This window comes from Neoarius graeffei, chromosome 7 (genome assembly GCF_027579695.1).
Source record: "Neoarius graeffei isolate fNeoGra1 chromosome 7, fNeoGra1.pri, whole genome shotgun sequence".
NCBI classification, from domain to species: Eukaryota; Metazoa; Chordata; class Actinopteri; order Siluriformes; family Ariidae; genus Neoarius; species Neoarius graeffei.
This window is the reverse complement of record NC_083575.1, coordinates 77,836,781-77,853,632: the sequence shown is the minus strand read 5'-3', so window position 1 is coordinate 77,853,632 and position 16,852 is coordinate 77,836,781. Positions and strand designations below refer to the sequence as shown.

The following is a 16,852-nucleotide window of genomic DNA, read 5'->3' as shown; positions in this document are numbered from 1 at the left end:
AAAGTTGGTTCAGTAACACAGTCCGTCATTTTCTTCTTTAGGGTTTTTTTTTTGGCAGTTGGCAAACCAACTTTAAAAGGTCCATTACTGCCACCGACTGGGTTGGAGTGTGGAACAGGTGATATTGAGGGGGGAAAATATATTCTTTTAGCTATTTCTGTTTCTTTTAAATACTTGTTAAAGTGATATATCTGACTTGATGCGTGCCGCCATTTTTGTTTTTCTCTACTCATGGTGTATGAGCTGATATCCTAGTAGTAGAGTAGCCAATCAGAGTGCATGATTGCTCATATCCGGTGGATAGAATAAAATGTAATATATATTGTGTATCACAGAAATGTCTTATTATAACGTTATCATGGTATTTTTAATATATCTCCCACCCGTAGCCCAGAGTGCCTTTAATTTTAGTCTAGGTCCTGGTTAAGAACTTCAGTGCATCATTAGCAGCATGTATGAAAGATGTACTCATTAAATGGCTTTACATGAAAAATATATCCTCACTTAAGTCACTTAATAAAAATGTAAGTCAGACTTAAGAGTTCGTTTTGGAACAGGATTTAAGAAAATGTACATAAACTGCAAAACGTACACTGTTGTCTGATTGTAAATCAAAAGAAGGTTTGGAAATACTTTTTTTTTTTAAAGGTTGTTTCAAAACAAATCTATATGCACTTTTTTTGGAAAGCTGCTTCATGATGTCTATTGGTGATAGAGCTAGACGAATAAAATTGAATTGAAAACACTAGTGGACTGGTAAACCATTAAATAATCGATGTTCATTTAACAGGTTTTATATTGACCCAATAACCAAACATACTGCCATCTGTAGAGGCAAATCAGATTCATGACATTCAGCACTTCTATGCAAATACAATAAATATACAGACCTAATAAATCCATTATGCTGAAAGTGCAGCGTTAAATATGTAAAATTTCAAATGCAAAATGTCTCACGCTAATTAGATGCCAACCACAAGAGCTGTAAAATGTCATTTAACTTGACATTAACCAAAACATCAATGCAAATAGAAAAAGGATTACAACCTTGATTATTACTCTGATCAATATTGCTACAGTATGAGAGGACAGGCAAGATAGGCCCTCGCACGTGTGGTTCCGCAACCCAGGACATTCCGCCACCCAACAAAACAGTCACATGTCATATATTCATCAAATGTTTAAAGGTGATGTGCATGTTGCAAATGCCATGACTGCTTGACGGATGAGATAGACAAAGACTGTAAATGTGTGTGTGTGTGTTTCTCATCTCATCTCTAGCCGCTTTATCCTTCTACAGGGTCGCAGGCAAGCTGGAGCCTATCCCAGCTGACTATGGGTGAAAGGCGGGGTACACCCTGGACAAGTTGCCAGGTCATCACAGGGCTGACACATAGACACAGACAACCATTCACACTCACATTCACACCTACGGTCAATTTAGAGTCACCAGTTAACCTAACCTGCATGTCTTTGGACTGTGGGGGAAACCGGAGCACCCGGAGGAAACCCACGCGGACACGGGGAGAACATGCAAACTCCGCACAGAAAGGCCCTCGCCGGCCCCGGGGCTCGAACCCAGGACCTTCTTGCTGTGAGGCGACAGCGCTAACCACTACACCACCGTGCCGCTGTGTGTGTTTCTGTGGTGTGAAAATGTACATTTATATATGTACAAAACTATACATGTATCTCCTCCTTATCTCTATCTCACGCTGTAATCGGCCACAATGACAGGTCACTAATATATAGATTTAGGCACTGCCTAAAAGCGGACCTCCCATCTGTTTCTGGGTTGTAGAATTTTCTTAGATCATAGCCAGTTTCTTTTGTTTTATTTCTTTACTGGCTAGCACTGGCCACTAGGCGGTGTGTATGACTGGTAATTACTAACACTGGCCACTTGCCGGTGTGTATGACTGTAATTACTAACACTGGCCACTAGGCGAGTGTTTTTTCTTAGGTATGGTGCGCCGCTGGAGCTCCGCTATTATTGTGTGTCTGTTTGTCAAAGGGAGAGAGAGACAGAGAGAGAAAGTGTGTGTGTGAAAGAGAGAGAGTGTGCTCATAGATGTTGCGTGTGCATGGGAGTGCATACTTGTGAGACAGTGTATGTGTGTATGCATATGACTGTGTGTGTATATGAGTGTGCACAAAATTGTATATCATCAGACTCAAGATATCCAATATTTTGTAAAGTTTCAGATCAATCCAGCAATGAATTGAACATTTCCTGCTTGGCCAGGTGGTGGCACTATAACAGGCAGGCCCATTGGGCATCAGGTTATCATAATAATTATAATATCTATTGAAGAAAGAAGTGTCCGACCATACAGTCAATGCACTGTGGCTTTCTGACACGTTCCCTGTTTATGTGGCAAGATATTAAAATCATAAGGCCATTTCAACATATTACAAGATATCAAAAATCCCTTCGCAATTTAATATCAGCGACATCTTGGCATCACGTATAACAAATTTCACATGAATCTCATGAACTGTCTAGGAGGAGCATGTTAAAATTCATCATGTGTCAAAACACACACATTCAAAACCCTATTCTTTCCTTGGCCAGTTGGTGGCGCTATACCAGACAGGCCCATAACGGCTAAAGAGCATCAGAATCATATTACATATCAAGTTCAACATTCAGCAATATCTTGGCATATTATATGTTATACTATTTCAACATATTACAACATATCAAAAATCCCTTAGCAATTCAACTTCAGCAATATCTTGGCATCATGTTTGCCAAGTTTGACATGAATTTGATGAACCGTCTAGGAGGAGTACGTTAAAAATGACCATGTGAGGGGGCGTCGTGGCTCAGGTGGCTAAGGCGCCATACCATAAATCCAGGGACCCGGGTTCGATTCCGACCTGAGGTCATTTTCCAATCCCTCCCCGTCTCTCTCTCCCATTCATTTCCTGTCCTGTCTCTACACTGTCCTATCCAATAAAAGGTGAAAAAAGCCCAAAAAAAATCTTTAAAAAAAATGACCATGTGTAATTTCACTCCAAATGGCCTTATGACGTCATTCCAAAGTTCTACCCATTCATTTCAATGGGAAAAGGAAAAGGGGCGCTATGACGTCCTGGGGCCAAAAGTCTGTGGCTGAGTAGCGAGGACAATGACTGATGTGTGTATCAAATTTCATGAGTTTTCGTGCATGGGAAATGCCTCAAATAAGGCTAAAAACGGCAGAATAATAATAATAATAATCATCCTTCAAAAAACAACAGGGGCTTCACACCGTTCGGTGCTTGGGCCCTAATAAATTAGATTTTACGCTCAAATTTAAACAGTCTTACAAATGCAGTTCTGATCAATAAATTAAATTGTTCAAATGCTTTCCATCTGGTCACAAATATCAAAGTTGCTCCATTGTGTTGAGAACTGGAAATAAGCTGCAGTAAAAATAAAGTATACTCTAAGATGCTATCATGAAACAAGCTTCACATTAGTGTTTAAATAGCATTTGTCTACAGTACCAGTCAAAAGTTTGTACACCCCTACTCATTCATAGGTTTTTCTATATTGTGACTATTTTCTACATTGTAGAACAATACTGAAGACATAAAAACTATGAAATAATATATGGAACATGTACGAACAAAAAAAAAAAAAAAAAGTGTTAAACAAAACGTTTCATATTTTAGATTCTTCAAAGTAGCCAGTGTTTACCTTGATGATGCTTTGCACACTATTGGCATTATCTGAACCAGCTTCATGAGGTAGTCACCTGGAATGCTTTTCAATTAACAAGTGCCTCGTCAAAAGTTGATTAGTGGACAAATTTCTTGCCTTCTTAATGTGTTTGAGATTAAACAGTAAATAGCCCTAGAAATAGCACAACTGTTGTAATCCATATTATGTCAAGAATCACTCAACTAAGTAAAGAGAAATGACGTCCATCACTGTCAGAAACAGGGGTACAGTAGGAGTCCATTTCTGTACTTCAAGATATAATCTGCACTAATGCACCCCCTTGGGCTCATTAATGGACCTCAAGGTAACGGTGTATACCTTTTTAGGGCCAAAAAGGTACATATAAAAATGTTCCCAAGCAGTCTATAAAGGGTACAAATAAGTACCTTAGAGGGGACTGCCCCAGTGACAACTGTACCCCTAAAGGTACAATAATTAAATAATATTAGCTGGCACTGAGTGGTATATCAGATATATTCCACTCAGCTAGCATGATATTGAACAAGTCGAAGACAAGACCCTCTAAGGTACTTTCTTGGGAACATATATGTACCTTTTTGGCCCTAAAAAGGTACACAAAGTTACCTTGAGGTCCAATAATGAGCCCTAGGGGGTACATTAGTGTAGACCAGCGGTGGGCAATTATTTTTTCCATGGGGCTACATGAGAAACAGAAAATTTTGTGGAGGGCCGGACCAAAAGGCTGAACTAAATTCTGCATAATATTAATTGTATTTCTTTATATAAAGCAGTAAATAACATTGTTTTTACAAGCTGCTAAGACTGGTAAGAGTATGGAAAAAACGAGGTTGCCTTACAAAATGTCATTTATTCAATCAAATTTCCCAAAACAATGGTTAACAAAATGTGAACGTTTGTACCATTTTTTTCAGTCACATTCACCCCAAAACACAATAAAAAGACATCACAGTATTGTCTTTCTACTCCAAATATCAAGCAAGTTACAGTCCATGTTTTGTTGAAAGCCCTGCATTCGGCATCTACCTTTCTTCTTTTTGGGGGCTAAAGTCTTCTTGTGATCTGCTTCCAACAATGTCGATTCGGTGTAGGTATCAGATCTACAGATCGGCTCGGGCTCCGGCACCTGCTGGTGACGTCAAACTATGTGATTGGCTGGACCGTTTGAAGGATGACGTACAAGTTTGTGGTTGGTTTGGACAAATTACGGAAGTAGTTATCACGGGATTAGGTTTCGTGGGATTTCATGTCATGATCATGTCGCACGCATTGCGTTTTTGTTGAACACAACTTCAAAATAAAAGCAATGCACATTCAGTCCATGCATGAGGTAAAATTAGAAAATACGGTTATTTTGTAATTTCTAATTAACCTTACGCGGGCCGGTCAGAATGAACCAACGGGCCGGATGCGGCCCGCGGGCCGTAAAATGCCCAGGTTTGGTGTAGACTGTACCTTGGGGAACATTCCTTTCAGGTGTTCAATGTGTCCTTCTCTTTCAAAATTCTCTCAAAATCTTCCCTATTTAATGAAGCAAACCTGGCGGCCATGTTTGTTTACAAATTGTCCCAGTCGCTCGCTAGTGCGGAAGTTTTACGTCTCTGACGTGTGACGTCATGTTGTCTTGACAACCATGCAATATCGTAAACCATATTCAACACTCATTCTCCACTGAACAGAGTGATGTAATACAGGATATGCTAACAATATTGAATGCTATCAAACCAAATGAATGAAAGCCGCTAGAAGGGAATAGAATACGTTTTTATTCTATAGAAAAAGTGTCCTGTATGTATAATAAATCCTGATACTTTATTTTCTGAGAGTGATCATTACTTTAAGACATGAAGTGACTTTTTAATTAATAAAAAATAAAGAAAAAACATTGAATTCGAAGGAGAGTCCAAACTTTTGACTGGTACTGTATATAGTAATGAACTCTGACTGGAATTCATCTCATCTCATCATCGCTAGCCGCTTTGAAATGCATTCTCCTGAGTCCTGCATCAGAAATTATTCAACACGACTCCTATCTAGAGCAAACAAGGCAAACGTCATGTAGTGTTTGTACATGGTGACACAGGAGACTTTCAAACAATGCTACAGGAAGTGATGAAAAAAAGGTGTGTCCAAGGTTACCAATTCACACTGCCCAGGAGCTTTATAACATCCATAAAGAAGTGCCATAGGTGTGTGTTCATTATTATTGAAGAAGGATGAAGGAGGGTCATTTGCTTTAACCATTCAGGAATATAAAGGGGCGTGTTTGAATATTGTGATAAGAAAAACTGGAGGAGTTCTACTATTAAGATAGTTATGAGTGAGTAATGATATTCAAAAATTTGCATCATTATTTCTACCACAGTGCTGCTGAATTCTCAATTCTGATCGGTCAGGAGGTGTTGGTTATATTTAACAGTTCTCATCTCATCTTCCACGCAATCGAGTCGTACATGAGCTGATAGCTGACGAGGTGCGTAGCGCTGAGTTGGCTATCAGCCATGTATGACGAGATTGAGTGGAATAACTGTTTTATTCTATCCACATTCACTGGATTTTGAGAAACGGAGCATTTTTATTTTTAGCAAATTCGATAAATAAAAACTTTATACAAAACCTCCGACAAAAATCATTTCCGCTTAGAATGTGAACAAATCGGCAGTAGCAATTTGTGAAAAATGCAATAATTCTTGAAAAATAAAACTTTATAAAGATATGTTCTTAACATCAAATACTTTTATTCCATATTTTGTTGCTCTTTTTGTTTTTTGGGGGGTTTGTTTTCGAGTAGAGTTTTATTTCGTCCTCGGTTGGTTCAGCAACATACGCCGCCATTTTGTTTTTCTCTACTCATGGTATACAAGCTGATATCCTAGTAGCAGAGTAGCCAATCAGAGCGTGTGATTGCTTATATCCAGTGAATGTGGATAGAATAATTCTATACTAGCAGCTGTAACAATAGTTCTAATAATACTTTCTGCGCACACATTAGAATTGCATGCTTGATCCTCACACACAGTAACTGATGCTGATGGTCAGTCAATAAAGGCCGGTTTACAGTAAATATTCTCATTTTTTAGGGGGAAAAAAAAAAAACTCACCTTAAAAACTTCAGAGAAGAAACCAGAGCCAATCTTCTCACAGAAGAAATCATCGATTCGTGCCAGGCTGGACACGGCACTCCGCAGAGCTCGGTACGATGAAGGCCGCATGCGGTTGGGCCCATGGAGTCCCTGCAAAGATGGCTCCCAAATCTCTGTACTTGTCTCATCCTGATCCATAATGATGGATGCAAATGCAGGTTATGATGAAGTCCTGTTGGACACTTGCGTCATGGCCCAGTGAATATGAATATTCCTGTCGCTGAATCAGCGTCTCAACTCTTTGGGTAAATGTCCACACACGTCTGTATTCCAGAAAAGGAAAACAAACAAGCAAACAAACAAACAAAAAAAAAAAACTGATGAGCACACTTTTAATGATGTCCTCTTTGGCTGGGGTTGGTCAAGCCTTGGAGAAAAAAAAAGAAAAAAACAAACACTCTTTAGCCTCCTTCTGTCTTCGTTTCCAGTGCAAATACACCAGAGCTGCTGAAATTAGAAATTACAATTAATCTATAATAAATTATATTCTTATCAAATAGACGACAACCTCTGTGGTGCCTTTGCTGCCATCATTTTTCTTATAACCAGACTAAGTGGGTTTCCTGCTTAACTGTTTTTTTTTTGCTTTTTTTTTTTTTTTTAAAATCCATCTGTGATGGGATAAAATTCTCGTGGTAATAGATATAATTTACATTAGAGATAATTCAGTTACAGTTTAAGGCTGGATTCATTCGAGGGAGGGAGGGAGGGAGGGAGGAAGGAAGGAAGGAAGGAAGGATTGATTGTGTCCAAACTGGCATCCGCAGTATTAGAGAGAAAAGTCTAAATCATGCAATCAACTGCACATTTTTACAGATTTGATGTTCAACCAAAATGCACCTTTAATAATAGTAATTAGTACCAAGTATTAGTAATAAGTCATTTTACAGCACAAATTGGCATAAACTGCTTACAATAAATTTGATTGAATTTTCGAGGCTTTTCTAGGCCTGAATACACCCAATTGCACAATTTTACAAACTTGCCGTTCAACCAAAATGCAACATTATTAATAGGCATACCAGGTGAAAATTCAAATTCAGTCCAAACTGCTTGAAACTGGTCTCACTGAATGCAGAACTGAATGTAGAACTGAATGCAGAACTAAATTCAGAACTGAATACAGAATTAAAATATTCTTGAGACATTACAAATCAAAGATTGAAAAAAAAAAAACCCGCCTTAATTTTTAGAAAACTGACATAATATTCTGTATGAGGATCACATGGTCCAAAATGTGCCTCATTAACGAATGAGATCAAATGGTTTTTCTTAATAACTTTTTTTTATTTTTCAAGATATTTGCATGAAAATTGGCAGGCCCATAGATGATTATATACTGAATACAAAGTTTTAAAAAAGTCGTAAAAACAAATTATGCAAATTAGTATATTATTAGTATTAATTATGCTAATTAGGTAAAAAACATTAAATTGGTACACTCTCTTCTTCAAAGTTTCACCAAATGGCTTTATTTGTGCAATATAAAGCTGATCTTAACTCTCATTTATACATCACAAAGGAGAAGAAATCAATGTTAATTATAAAAGACGCATAAATAAGCATTGAATGTCATTCACATCTACCATTCTCTATCAAAATAAAAAAAGCGATAAAAGAACATTTCTAATACCCTCTTTGCGCTCTGTAGGCCTTTGTATTTCTAAGTAGGGCCTACTAATGTTTATATGAAAGAATATAAATTATTCTTATTTCAATTAAAATTCACAGCTTTCAAGGCGAACCTTGAAAAAAAACTGTGTGATCCACATCCAATAAACAATTACAGTTACCATTGAACTGAAATGGATACTCGTTTCTGACTTCCGTTTTTTTTTATATCATTCCAACCACTAAGAGCTCAATATTTTTCATCAAAACAGCTACAGTTATATTCTAAAATTAGTTATTTACTTACATGAGTCAGTTTGATTTGAAAAAAATAAGTAGGTAAAGCTATGAAAACTCATTTCAAAGTCTCCTGTGAAGCATAACATCAAAACTAGCAGACAGAAAATTTTGCTGAATACTTCATCAGAAACAGTGAGGGTGAGAGAACATCCCTATAAAAAAGTTATCTGACTGATATCCACGAGTAATCCAGTCAGAAACTGATCAGAAGACAGAGCGCATGACCGCTTTCCCGTGACTCAAAAAGCACCAGCAGTTTCCCGACGTCACGCGAGCAGAGAGTGTACTCTTGTACCAAATTCAACCTGCCATTACTCCCAAAGTACTGAACAGATCTTAACGAGATTAACTTCTTTGGAAAGCAGAGATTATAAGCTTTTTAATGAGTATTCACGATAGAAAATATTCAAGAGTTAAGCAATGACCGATTTGGAAACTTAGATGAGCGTCTGCATGCACAATTTTCACAGCACAACCAGCGAGCGTCTGATATGCCTACTATTAATAGAGAAAGGGTTTGTTTCTATTAGTAGACCTTTTTACAGCACAAACTGGAAAACACAGAAGAAACTGATGACAAATTCTATCACAATACTTGTCAGTGTTAGTAACGAGTAGGCTGTTTGTTGGAACAGAATAAAATTCCCTTTATTTGTAAACATACTTTAGCTTAAATATAATTGAATTACAATTACAGTTCGAGTCCGCTTTGTGTTCGGGACGGTTACACATTGTGTATAAACAAGCCTGAAAAGTGCCAATAACTAGTAGATCTATTTTAATACAGCTGCACCGGATAAATGCTTTGTGACTGTATATAATTTAATTACAGTTTGACGCTGGTTTGTGATCATTTGAGTCAGGTATATTTATCATTCGTTCATTATCTATAGTGCTTATCCATTGCGAATCGCGGGTGAGCTGGAAATAATGCCACCTGGCATTGGGAAAGAGGCAGGGTACACCCTGGACAGGTCACCAGTCTATCACAGGACTAACAGTAGGGGAAGCCATGGCCTAAAGGTTAGAGATGCAGGTCTAGGACCAAAAGGTTGCTGGTTGAATTCCCTGGAGTAGCAGGAATTGCTGAAGTCCCCTTGAACAAGGCACCTAACCCCCAACTGCTCGCCAGGCTGCTCTGGGTATGTTGTACGTCGCTCTGGATAAGAGCAGGGTTCCCGTTGGTGCTCATCACACTTGTCATTGACAAACATAATCCATCAGCGAAGAAGAGAAAATTACTAAACATCGTCACAGTGACAAATGTATGTCATCATTATCATTAGTCATTTTTTCTAGAAATCGCTCCACAAATCCCTTCGTTTGCCAAAATCCAACCCCAGTGAAGAGACGGCGGGAAGCCAGAGTGTAAACAACCAAATAAGCGCCAAGCTTTTGACCAATCGCAGGGAGTCTTAATCAGCCTGGTGCTGTGGTGTAATTATCTCTGCGTGACGGACGGATGGATCTTCATTGATCCCTTTGGGATGGTTCCCTCAGGGAAATTAAAATTCCAGCAGCATCATTACAGAATAAACAGAGAATAGAAAATAGATAAAATTTCTAGATAAATAAGTATTAACATATACAAAAAAAATCTAGCAGGAGAGGTACTGCACATTTATATTGTCCAGTATTGCTTTTTGTCAGGCTAGGCTACTGCTCCTTCCGGTCCCCTGTCCTCCTGTTACCCCCCAGAGAGGAGATGTACAGTCTGATGGCATGAGGGACAAAGGAGTTTCTAAGTCTGTTAGTCCTGCACTTGGGAAGGAGCATTCCGTCACTGAACAGACTCCTCTGGTTGCTGATGACAGTGTGCAGAGGGTGACTAGTGATCAGTTTGTCCAGCCTGGATGTGTCCTCCTTGGATGTGCTGCCCCCCCCAGCACACCACGGTTTAAAACAGGACACTGGTGACCACAGGCTGACAGAACATCCACAGGAGTTTCCTGCAGGTGTTAAAGGACCACAGCCTCCTCAGGAAGTATAGCCTGCTCTGTACCTTCCTGTACAGGTGGTTGGTGTTAAAAGTCCAGTCCAGCTTGCTGTCCAGCCACAGCCCGAGGTACTTGTAGGAATCCACAGCCTCCACCTTGACTCCCTTGATCAGAACTGGTCGTGACCTTGGTCTGGACCTCCCAAAATCAATGACCAGCTCCTTGGTCTTCGAGGTGTTGAGCTGCAGACGATTCCTAATGCACCAAACGGCAAAATCCCCTGATACACCCCACGATGGCTGTGTCATCGGCAAACTTCTGAATGTGACACATCGCCGAGTTGTAGCAGAAGTCCGTGGTGTACAGGGTGAAGAGGAGAGGGGCCAGCACCGTGCCCCGGGGTGTTCTGGTGCTGCTAATCACAGTGTCAGACGTGATGTCCTTCAGCCTGACGTACTGCGGCCTGTCAGTAAGGTAGCTGGAGATCCAGGTGACCAGGCAAGGGTCCACTCGCATCCTGTTCAGTTTGTCCTGAAGCATAAAGGGGCTGGATGGTATTGAAGGCACTCGAGAAGTCCAAAAAGAGGATCCTCACTGTGCCATTTCCCTTATCCAAATGCAAGTGGGCTCAGTGTAGCAGGTACAGGATAGCGTCTTCCACACCAACACCTGCCCAGTACACAAACTGCAGATAGTCCTGGGCATGTTGCACCTGGGGTCTGAGGAGGCTGAGGAAGAGCCGCTCCAATGTCTTCATCAGATGTGAAGTGAGTGCCACTGGTAGGAAGTCGTTCAGCTCTCTGGGCCAGTTCTTCTTAGGAACTGGAACAATGCATGATGTCTTCCAGAGGGTGGGCACTCTCCCCAGGTGCAGGCTGAGGTTAAAGATATGTTGGAGTGATTCATCCAGTTAAACAGCGCAGGTCTTCAGTAGTCGGGGACACACCTTATCCGGGCCTGCTGCTTTCCTGGGGTGAAGCTTCCTCAGTTGACCTCTGACTTGGTCTGCAGTGATGCATGGAAGGGTCTGTGTTGAGGTAGGGGAGGAGTATTGAGGGAAGAAGGAGAGATGGCTACAGTGAGGGGGAGGGGAACGTGGGCTGGTTGAACCGGTTGAAAAAAAAAAAAGTCATTCAGCTCGTTCGCCCTCTCCACTGTCCCCCCTACGACTCTGATCTTTGCATTGTGGCCTGTGATGGTTTTCACACCTTCCCAGACCTCCTTCATGCTGTTCTCCTTCAGCTTCTGCTCCACCTTTCTCCTGTAGCTGTCCTTAGCTTCCCTCACGCAGCGTTTCACCTCTTGCTGTGCTTTCATCGCCTCCCTGTCCCTGCTCCTAAAGGCGGCCTTCTTCCTGTTGAGGACAGCTTTGACTTCCTGTGTTACCCATGGCTTGTTATTAGGGTAACACAGTACAGTCTTAGCAGGGGAGACCATGTCTGCACAGAAGTTGAGGTAATCCGTCAGACAGTGTGTCAGCCCCTATGTCCTCACAGTGTGGGCTAAGCAGCACATCCCAGTCCGTGGTGTCATAACAGTCTCTGAGGGCATCTTCCATTTCAGCGGACCACCTCCTGATGGAGCTAGTTGTTTGTAGGCTGCCTTTGGACCAGAGGGGTGTACTTCGGCTGTAGACGAACCAGGTTATGGTCAGACCTCCCTAGTGGGGGGAGGGGTGTGACTCTGTATGCATCCCTCACATTAGCATACAGCAAGTCAATTGTCCAGTTGTTCCTTGTTGGACAGTCCACAACCTGGTAAAAGGCAGCCAAAGTAGAGTCCAAAGTAGCGTGATTAAAGTCCCCAGAAATTATCATAAATGCCTTAGAGTGCTGTGTCTGCAGCCTTGCTGTGACAGAGTGAATCCTCTCACATGCAGCGGCTGCGTCTGCCCTCGGAGGGATGTAAACACAGATGGTGATCACGTGACTGAACTCCCTCGGCAGATAACATGGCCGCAGGCTAATGGCTAGCAGCTCCAAGTCCGGGCAACATAAAACTGTCTTTACGGAGATATGTCTCGGGTTACACCAGTGGTTGTTCACATAGATGATGAGTTCCCCACCTTTGTTTTCCCATAAATCGTAAATGCACTGATGATGTCATGGACACTAAGACCATCACAGTACGGGCCAACCAGAAACCATGGCTGATGGGGGAAGTCTATCGGTTACTGAAAGCCCGGAATGCTGCTTTCAGAGCAGGTGATGAGACTGGTCTGAGATCAGCAAGAGCCAACTTGTCCCGTGGCATCAGACTAGCAAAGAAGCAGTACAGTAGCAGGATAGCCCATCATTCCACTGACAGCAGAGACACAAGGAGCCTGTGGCAGGGGATACAGACCATCATGGACTATAAACCTCAACCACAGACCTGTGACAAGGACATCACTCTGCTGAACAGTCTAAACAACTTCTTTGGACGGTTTGAAACCAACAACAGCATGCCTGCACAGAAGACACCACCCCTTCCGGATGACCAGGTGCTGTCCCTGTCTCCAGCCAGTGTGAGGAGATCCCTCTCCAGGATCAACACCCGCAAAGCTAGGACCTGACAACATTCCAGGTCGTGTGCTAAAGGACTGTGCAGAGGAGCTCACAGAAGTGCTCACAGACATCTTCGACACCTCCCTGAGTCAAGCTGTTGTCCCCACCTGCTTCAAGAGCACCACCATTATCCCTGTTCCAAAGAAGGCCTCTCCATCCTGCTTCAATGACTACCACCCTGTAGCACTGACCCCCATCATTATGAAGTGCTTCGAGCGGTTAGTCATGCAGCACATCAAATCCATCCTCCCTCCCTCCATGGGCCCGTACCAATTTGCATATCGGGCCAATCGGTCCACCGATGATGCAATCTCCACCGCTCTCCACTCAGCTCTCACTCACCTGGACACTAAGGACTCTTACATGCGGATGCTGTTCTTAGACTTTAGTTCAGCATTTAACACAATCATCCCCCAGCAGCTGATTCAGAAACTGGACTGTCTAGGACCAAGCACCTCCCTCTGCAACTGGTTGCTGGACTTCCTGACCGGAAGACCACAGGCAGTCCGGGTCAGCAGCAACACATCCAGCACCATCATACTGAACACAGGGGCCCCTCAAGGATGTGTGCTCAGCCCCCCTTCTCTTCACCCTACTGACCCACGACTGCACACCAACACACAACAGCAACCTCTTCATCAAGTTTGCGGATGACACGACTGTGGTGGGACTCATTAACAACAATGACGAATCATACTACAGGGACGAGGTGAGCCAACTGGCCGCGTGGTGCAGAGACAACAATCTCTCTCTTAATGTGGAGAAGACGAAGGAGATGGTTGTCGACTTCTGGAGAGCCTCCACTGACCATCAATGGTGCCACTGTGGAGAGAGTGAGCAGCACCAAGTTCCTGGGTGTGTACCTCACCAAGGACCTCTCCTGGAGCAGCAACACCGCATCGCTGGCCAGGAAAGCTCAGCAGCGCCTGTACTTCCTCAACAGACTGAAAAGAGCTAGAGCACCAGCCACCATCATGCAGACCTTCTACCGCGGAACCATCGAGAGCATCCTGACCAGCTGCATCACTGTGTGGTACGGCGGCTGTATTGCATCCTGCCGGAAGACCCTGCAGCGCATAGTGAGAGCAGCTGAGATGATCATCGGTGTCCCCCTACCCTCCCTTCAGGATATTTACAACACATGCCTGGCCCACAGAGCACTCAGCATTGCGGGCGACTCCACCCATCCCAACCACCACTTTTTCAGCCTCCTGCCTTCTGGGAGGAGAATGAGAAGCCTCCGGGCGAGAACCAGCAGACTGAGAGACAGCTTCATCCACCAAGCCATCAGGATGCTGAACTCCCTCCCAGGCCAGTACCCCCTTCCCTTAATACACAAACCAAATGTCACCAGCCACTTTAACAAACTGTAACGGAATTCAACTGCACTATGTTAAAACTGTTTACAATACTGTCTACACAGGGTTTTTTTTAAGTTCATTGCACTATATAAAAACTGTTTAGAACACTGTTTACACTTTATACATATCTGCCATATTTATACTTACACTGAAAATTCTGCTCATACTGCCATATTTATTTATTTATTTATTTATATTTATACTGATAATTACTATACTCTCAGACTGCTGCTCCCATTTACTGTTCATTCTGTTTATATTGTCATTCGTCACATTTAAATTTATACCGTTACTGTCTTTTCTTAGATAGCTTTAGCGTGTAAATAACCCCCCCCCCCCCCGGGTTTTTTTCTTCCTCTTTTTAAAGTTTATATCTTGTACCTACTATATTTTATATTTCATGTTTATTACTGTTTGCACCGCGGATAAGAGGGAAACGCAATTTTAATTCTCTGTATGTCCTGCACATATGGCATTATTGACAATAAAGTGAACTTAAACTTGAAATACAGGGGTCAGTAAAAAAAAAAAAAAAAAGAGCCAAAGTGAAAGTGCTGTCAGCCTGGCAAGCGACTAGAGGGACCAGTCGCTTTGAATGGAGCCGAGAAGAATCTTAGAACAGCCATCAGTGTAGGAATCTGAATTGGAATTCTAATTCCAATTCAGATTCCAATTCAGATTCCTACACTGATGGCTGTTCTAAGATTCTTCTCGACTCCATTCAATTGTAAATCAAGTTTTGTGTTGAAGTAAAGGCTAAAGGGAGTCCTAATACCATTTTTTAATAATTCCATGCTAAAATAACTTTCAGTACGCTCAAACTAAAGAGGTTTATTTTAGCTTGATGGTGCACGGGCTGCCCAAAAAATAAGAAAAAATACAGACTAAGTGAAGAAAACGTGAAGCATACTTATTTGACTTTATTTTTCAAGGAGGAAAAAAGGGAGAGTATTTTTCAGAACCCACAGGGAACCCTGTAACTTACAGAGTCTGGTAAATGCCTGAAATCTAACCTAATAAAACACAGACAGCCATTCACACCTATGGGCAGTTTAGAGTTTTGTCCAACTGGTCATGTTTTTGGAAGGAAACCCATGCAGGCATGAAGACATGCAAACTCCAGTCAGAAAAATCCCCAGTCAGCTGGCAGGTTTGAACCCAGAACCTGCTTGCTGTGAAGAGATAGTGCACCACTAACCACTGCACCATCCCACTTGAGACAGCTTTACACACTGTATCCAATATGGCAACCCCACAATTAATCCTATAAATAAGTCTGGGGGAAAAAAACACATACAAGTTCCAATTGGTCTAATTTAAACCAATAGGAAAAGGATAAATTATTTGTTCTTGTGAATATAATTGAATTGTAGTATTTATTTTTTTTTAAATATATAGACATTTGAGGATATGGCTTCAATCTGGCAACCCAGGTATTCCTACAGCAAGGTTTAAATGATGCAAACCGCTCATTTATGAGGGATAACATAGTATTTATCACCAAAATAGCCTCATATGTTCATTTTGTCGGGTTTATTTGCAGTAATGTCAGTGAGAGAGAGAAAGAGCAGTCGCATCATGGTCCTGCTCTGATCATTTGGGGGGATTATTATAGACAGGGATCCATTGCAGAGATCCATCCGTCCATCCATCTGCCTGAAATGCGGAATTACACAGCGGATGTAGTCTTAATATTATTCGGATTTATCCGTAATTTCACATTTAAAGCAATACCAATACCCATGGACTATTATTTAACATCAAAATCTTTTCTCATCTATTTTGAAATGACGGTTTAAAGCATTAACTGTCACCAACCCACCGGTTTAATCCTGTTTTAAACCGTTTAACACCGGTTAGAGAGAAACTGCTGCTTACCTGATTTCCACAATATCGCCGTCTGCTTTTTAAAAACACCTGAATGATACAGGAAGTCGTAATTATCCGACGCTGACTGCGGTCATTAATCTTTCAACCTTGGTGGCGTTTTCTCCTCCTCGGCCCTCTTCGGATCACCGTCGGCTTGTCTCGGCTACTGCCAGAACGCTCACTAAACCTGCGCTCTGATTGGTCAGGATTTGGGGCGCGTCTGTAAAGGGGCGGGACATCAGCAAACGCCGGGGTGTGACGCATGCGCAGTCCGAGCAGGGCTGAGCTGTTCACTTGAGCGTGAATCTGGAAATGAAATCCATCCCTCATATAATCCTGCACAAGGTGCACTTATATAGGGTGTTGGACGCTATTTACATTCCTGTCTCCAATT

General features: G+C 41.9%; 1 protein-coding gene across 3 annotated transcripts in view; it reads right to left on the bottom strand.

Annotated features, from left to right (window-relative positions):
- The window catches only part of tesk1a (testis associated actin remodelling kinase 1a), a 56,885-nt gene extending 40,245 nt beyond the window's left edge, over window positions 1–16,640 (bottom strand). The window contains exons 1-2 of one of the 3 annotated variants that reach the window (XM_060924869.1): window positions 16,468–16,640; window positions 6,793–7,281 (exon numbers count right to left, since the gene is read on the bottom strand). In XM_060924869.1, the coding sequence (XP_060780852.1) occupies window positions 6,793–6,972 (180 nt within the window). In that variant the 5' untranslated portion in view covers window positions 6,973–7,281; window positions 16,468–16,640. The remainder of the gene's footprint in view (window positions 1–6,792; window positions 7,282–16,467) is intronic. The other 2 variants (XM_060924870.1, XM_060924871.1) reach the window with 2 other exon arrangements.
- Between the last annotated feature and the right edge of the window lie 212 nt (window positions 16,641–16,852).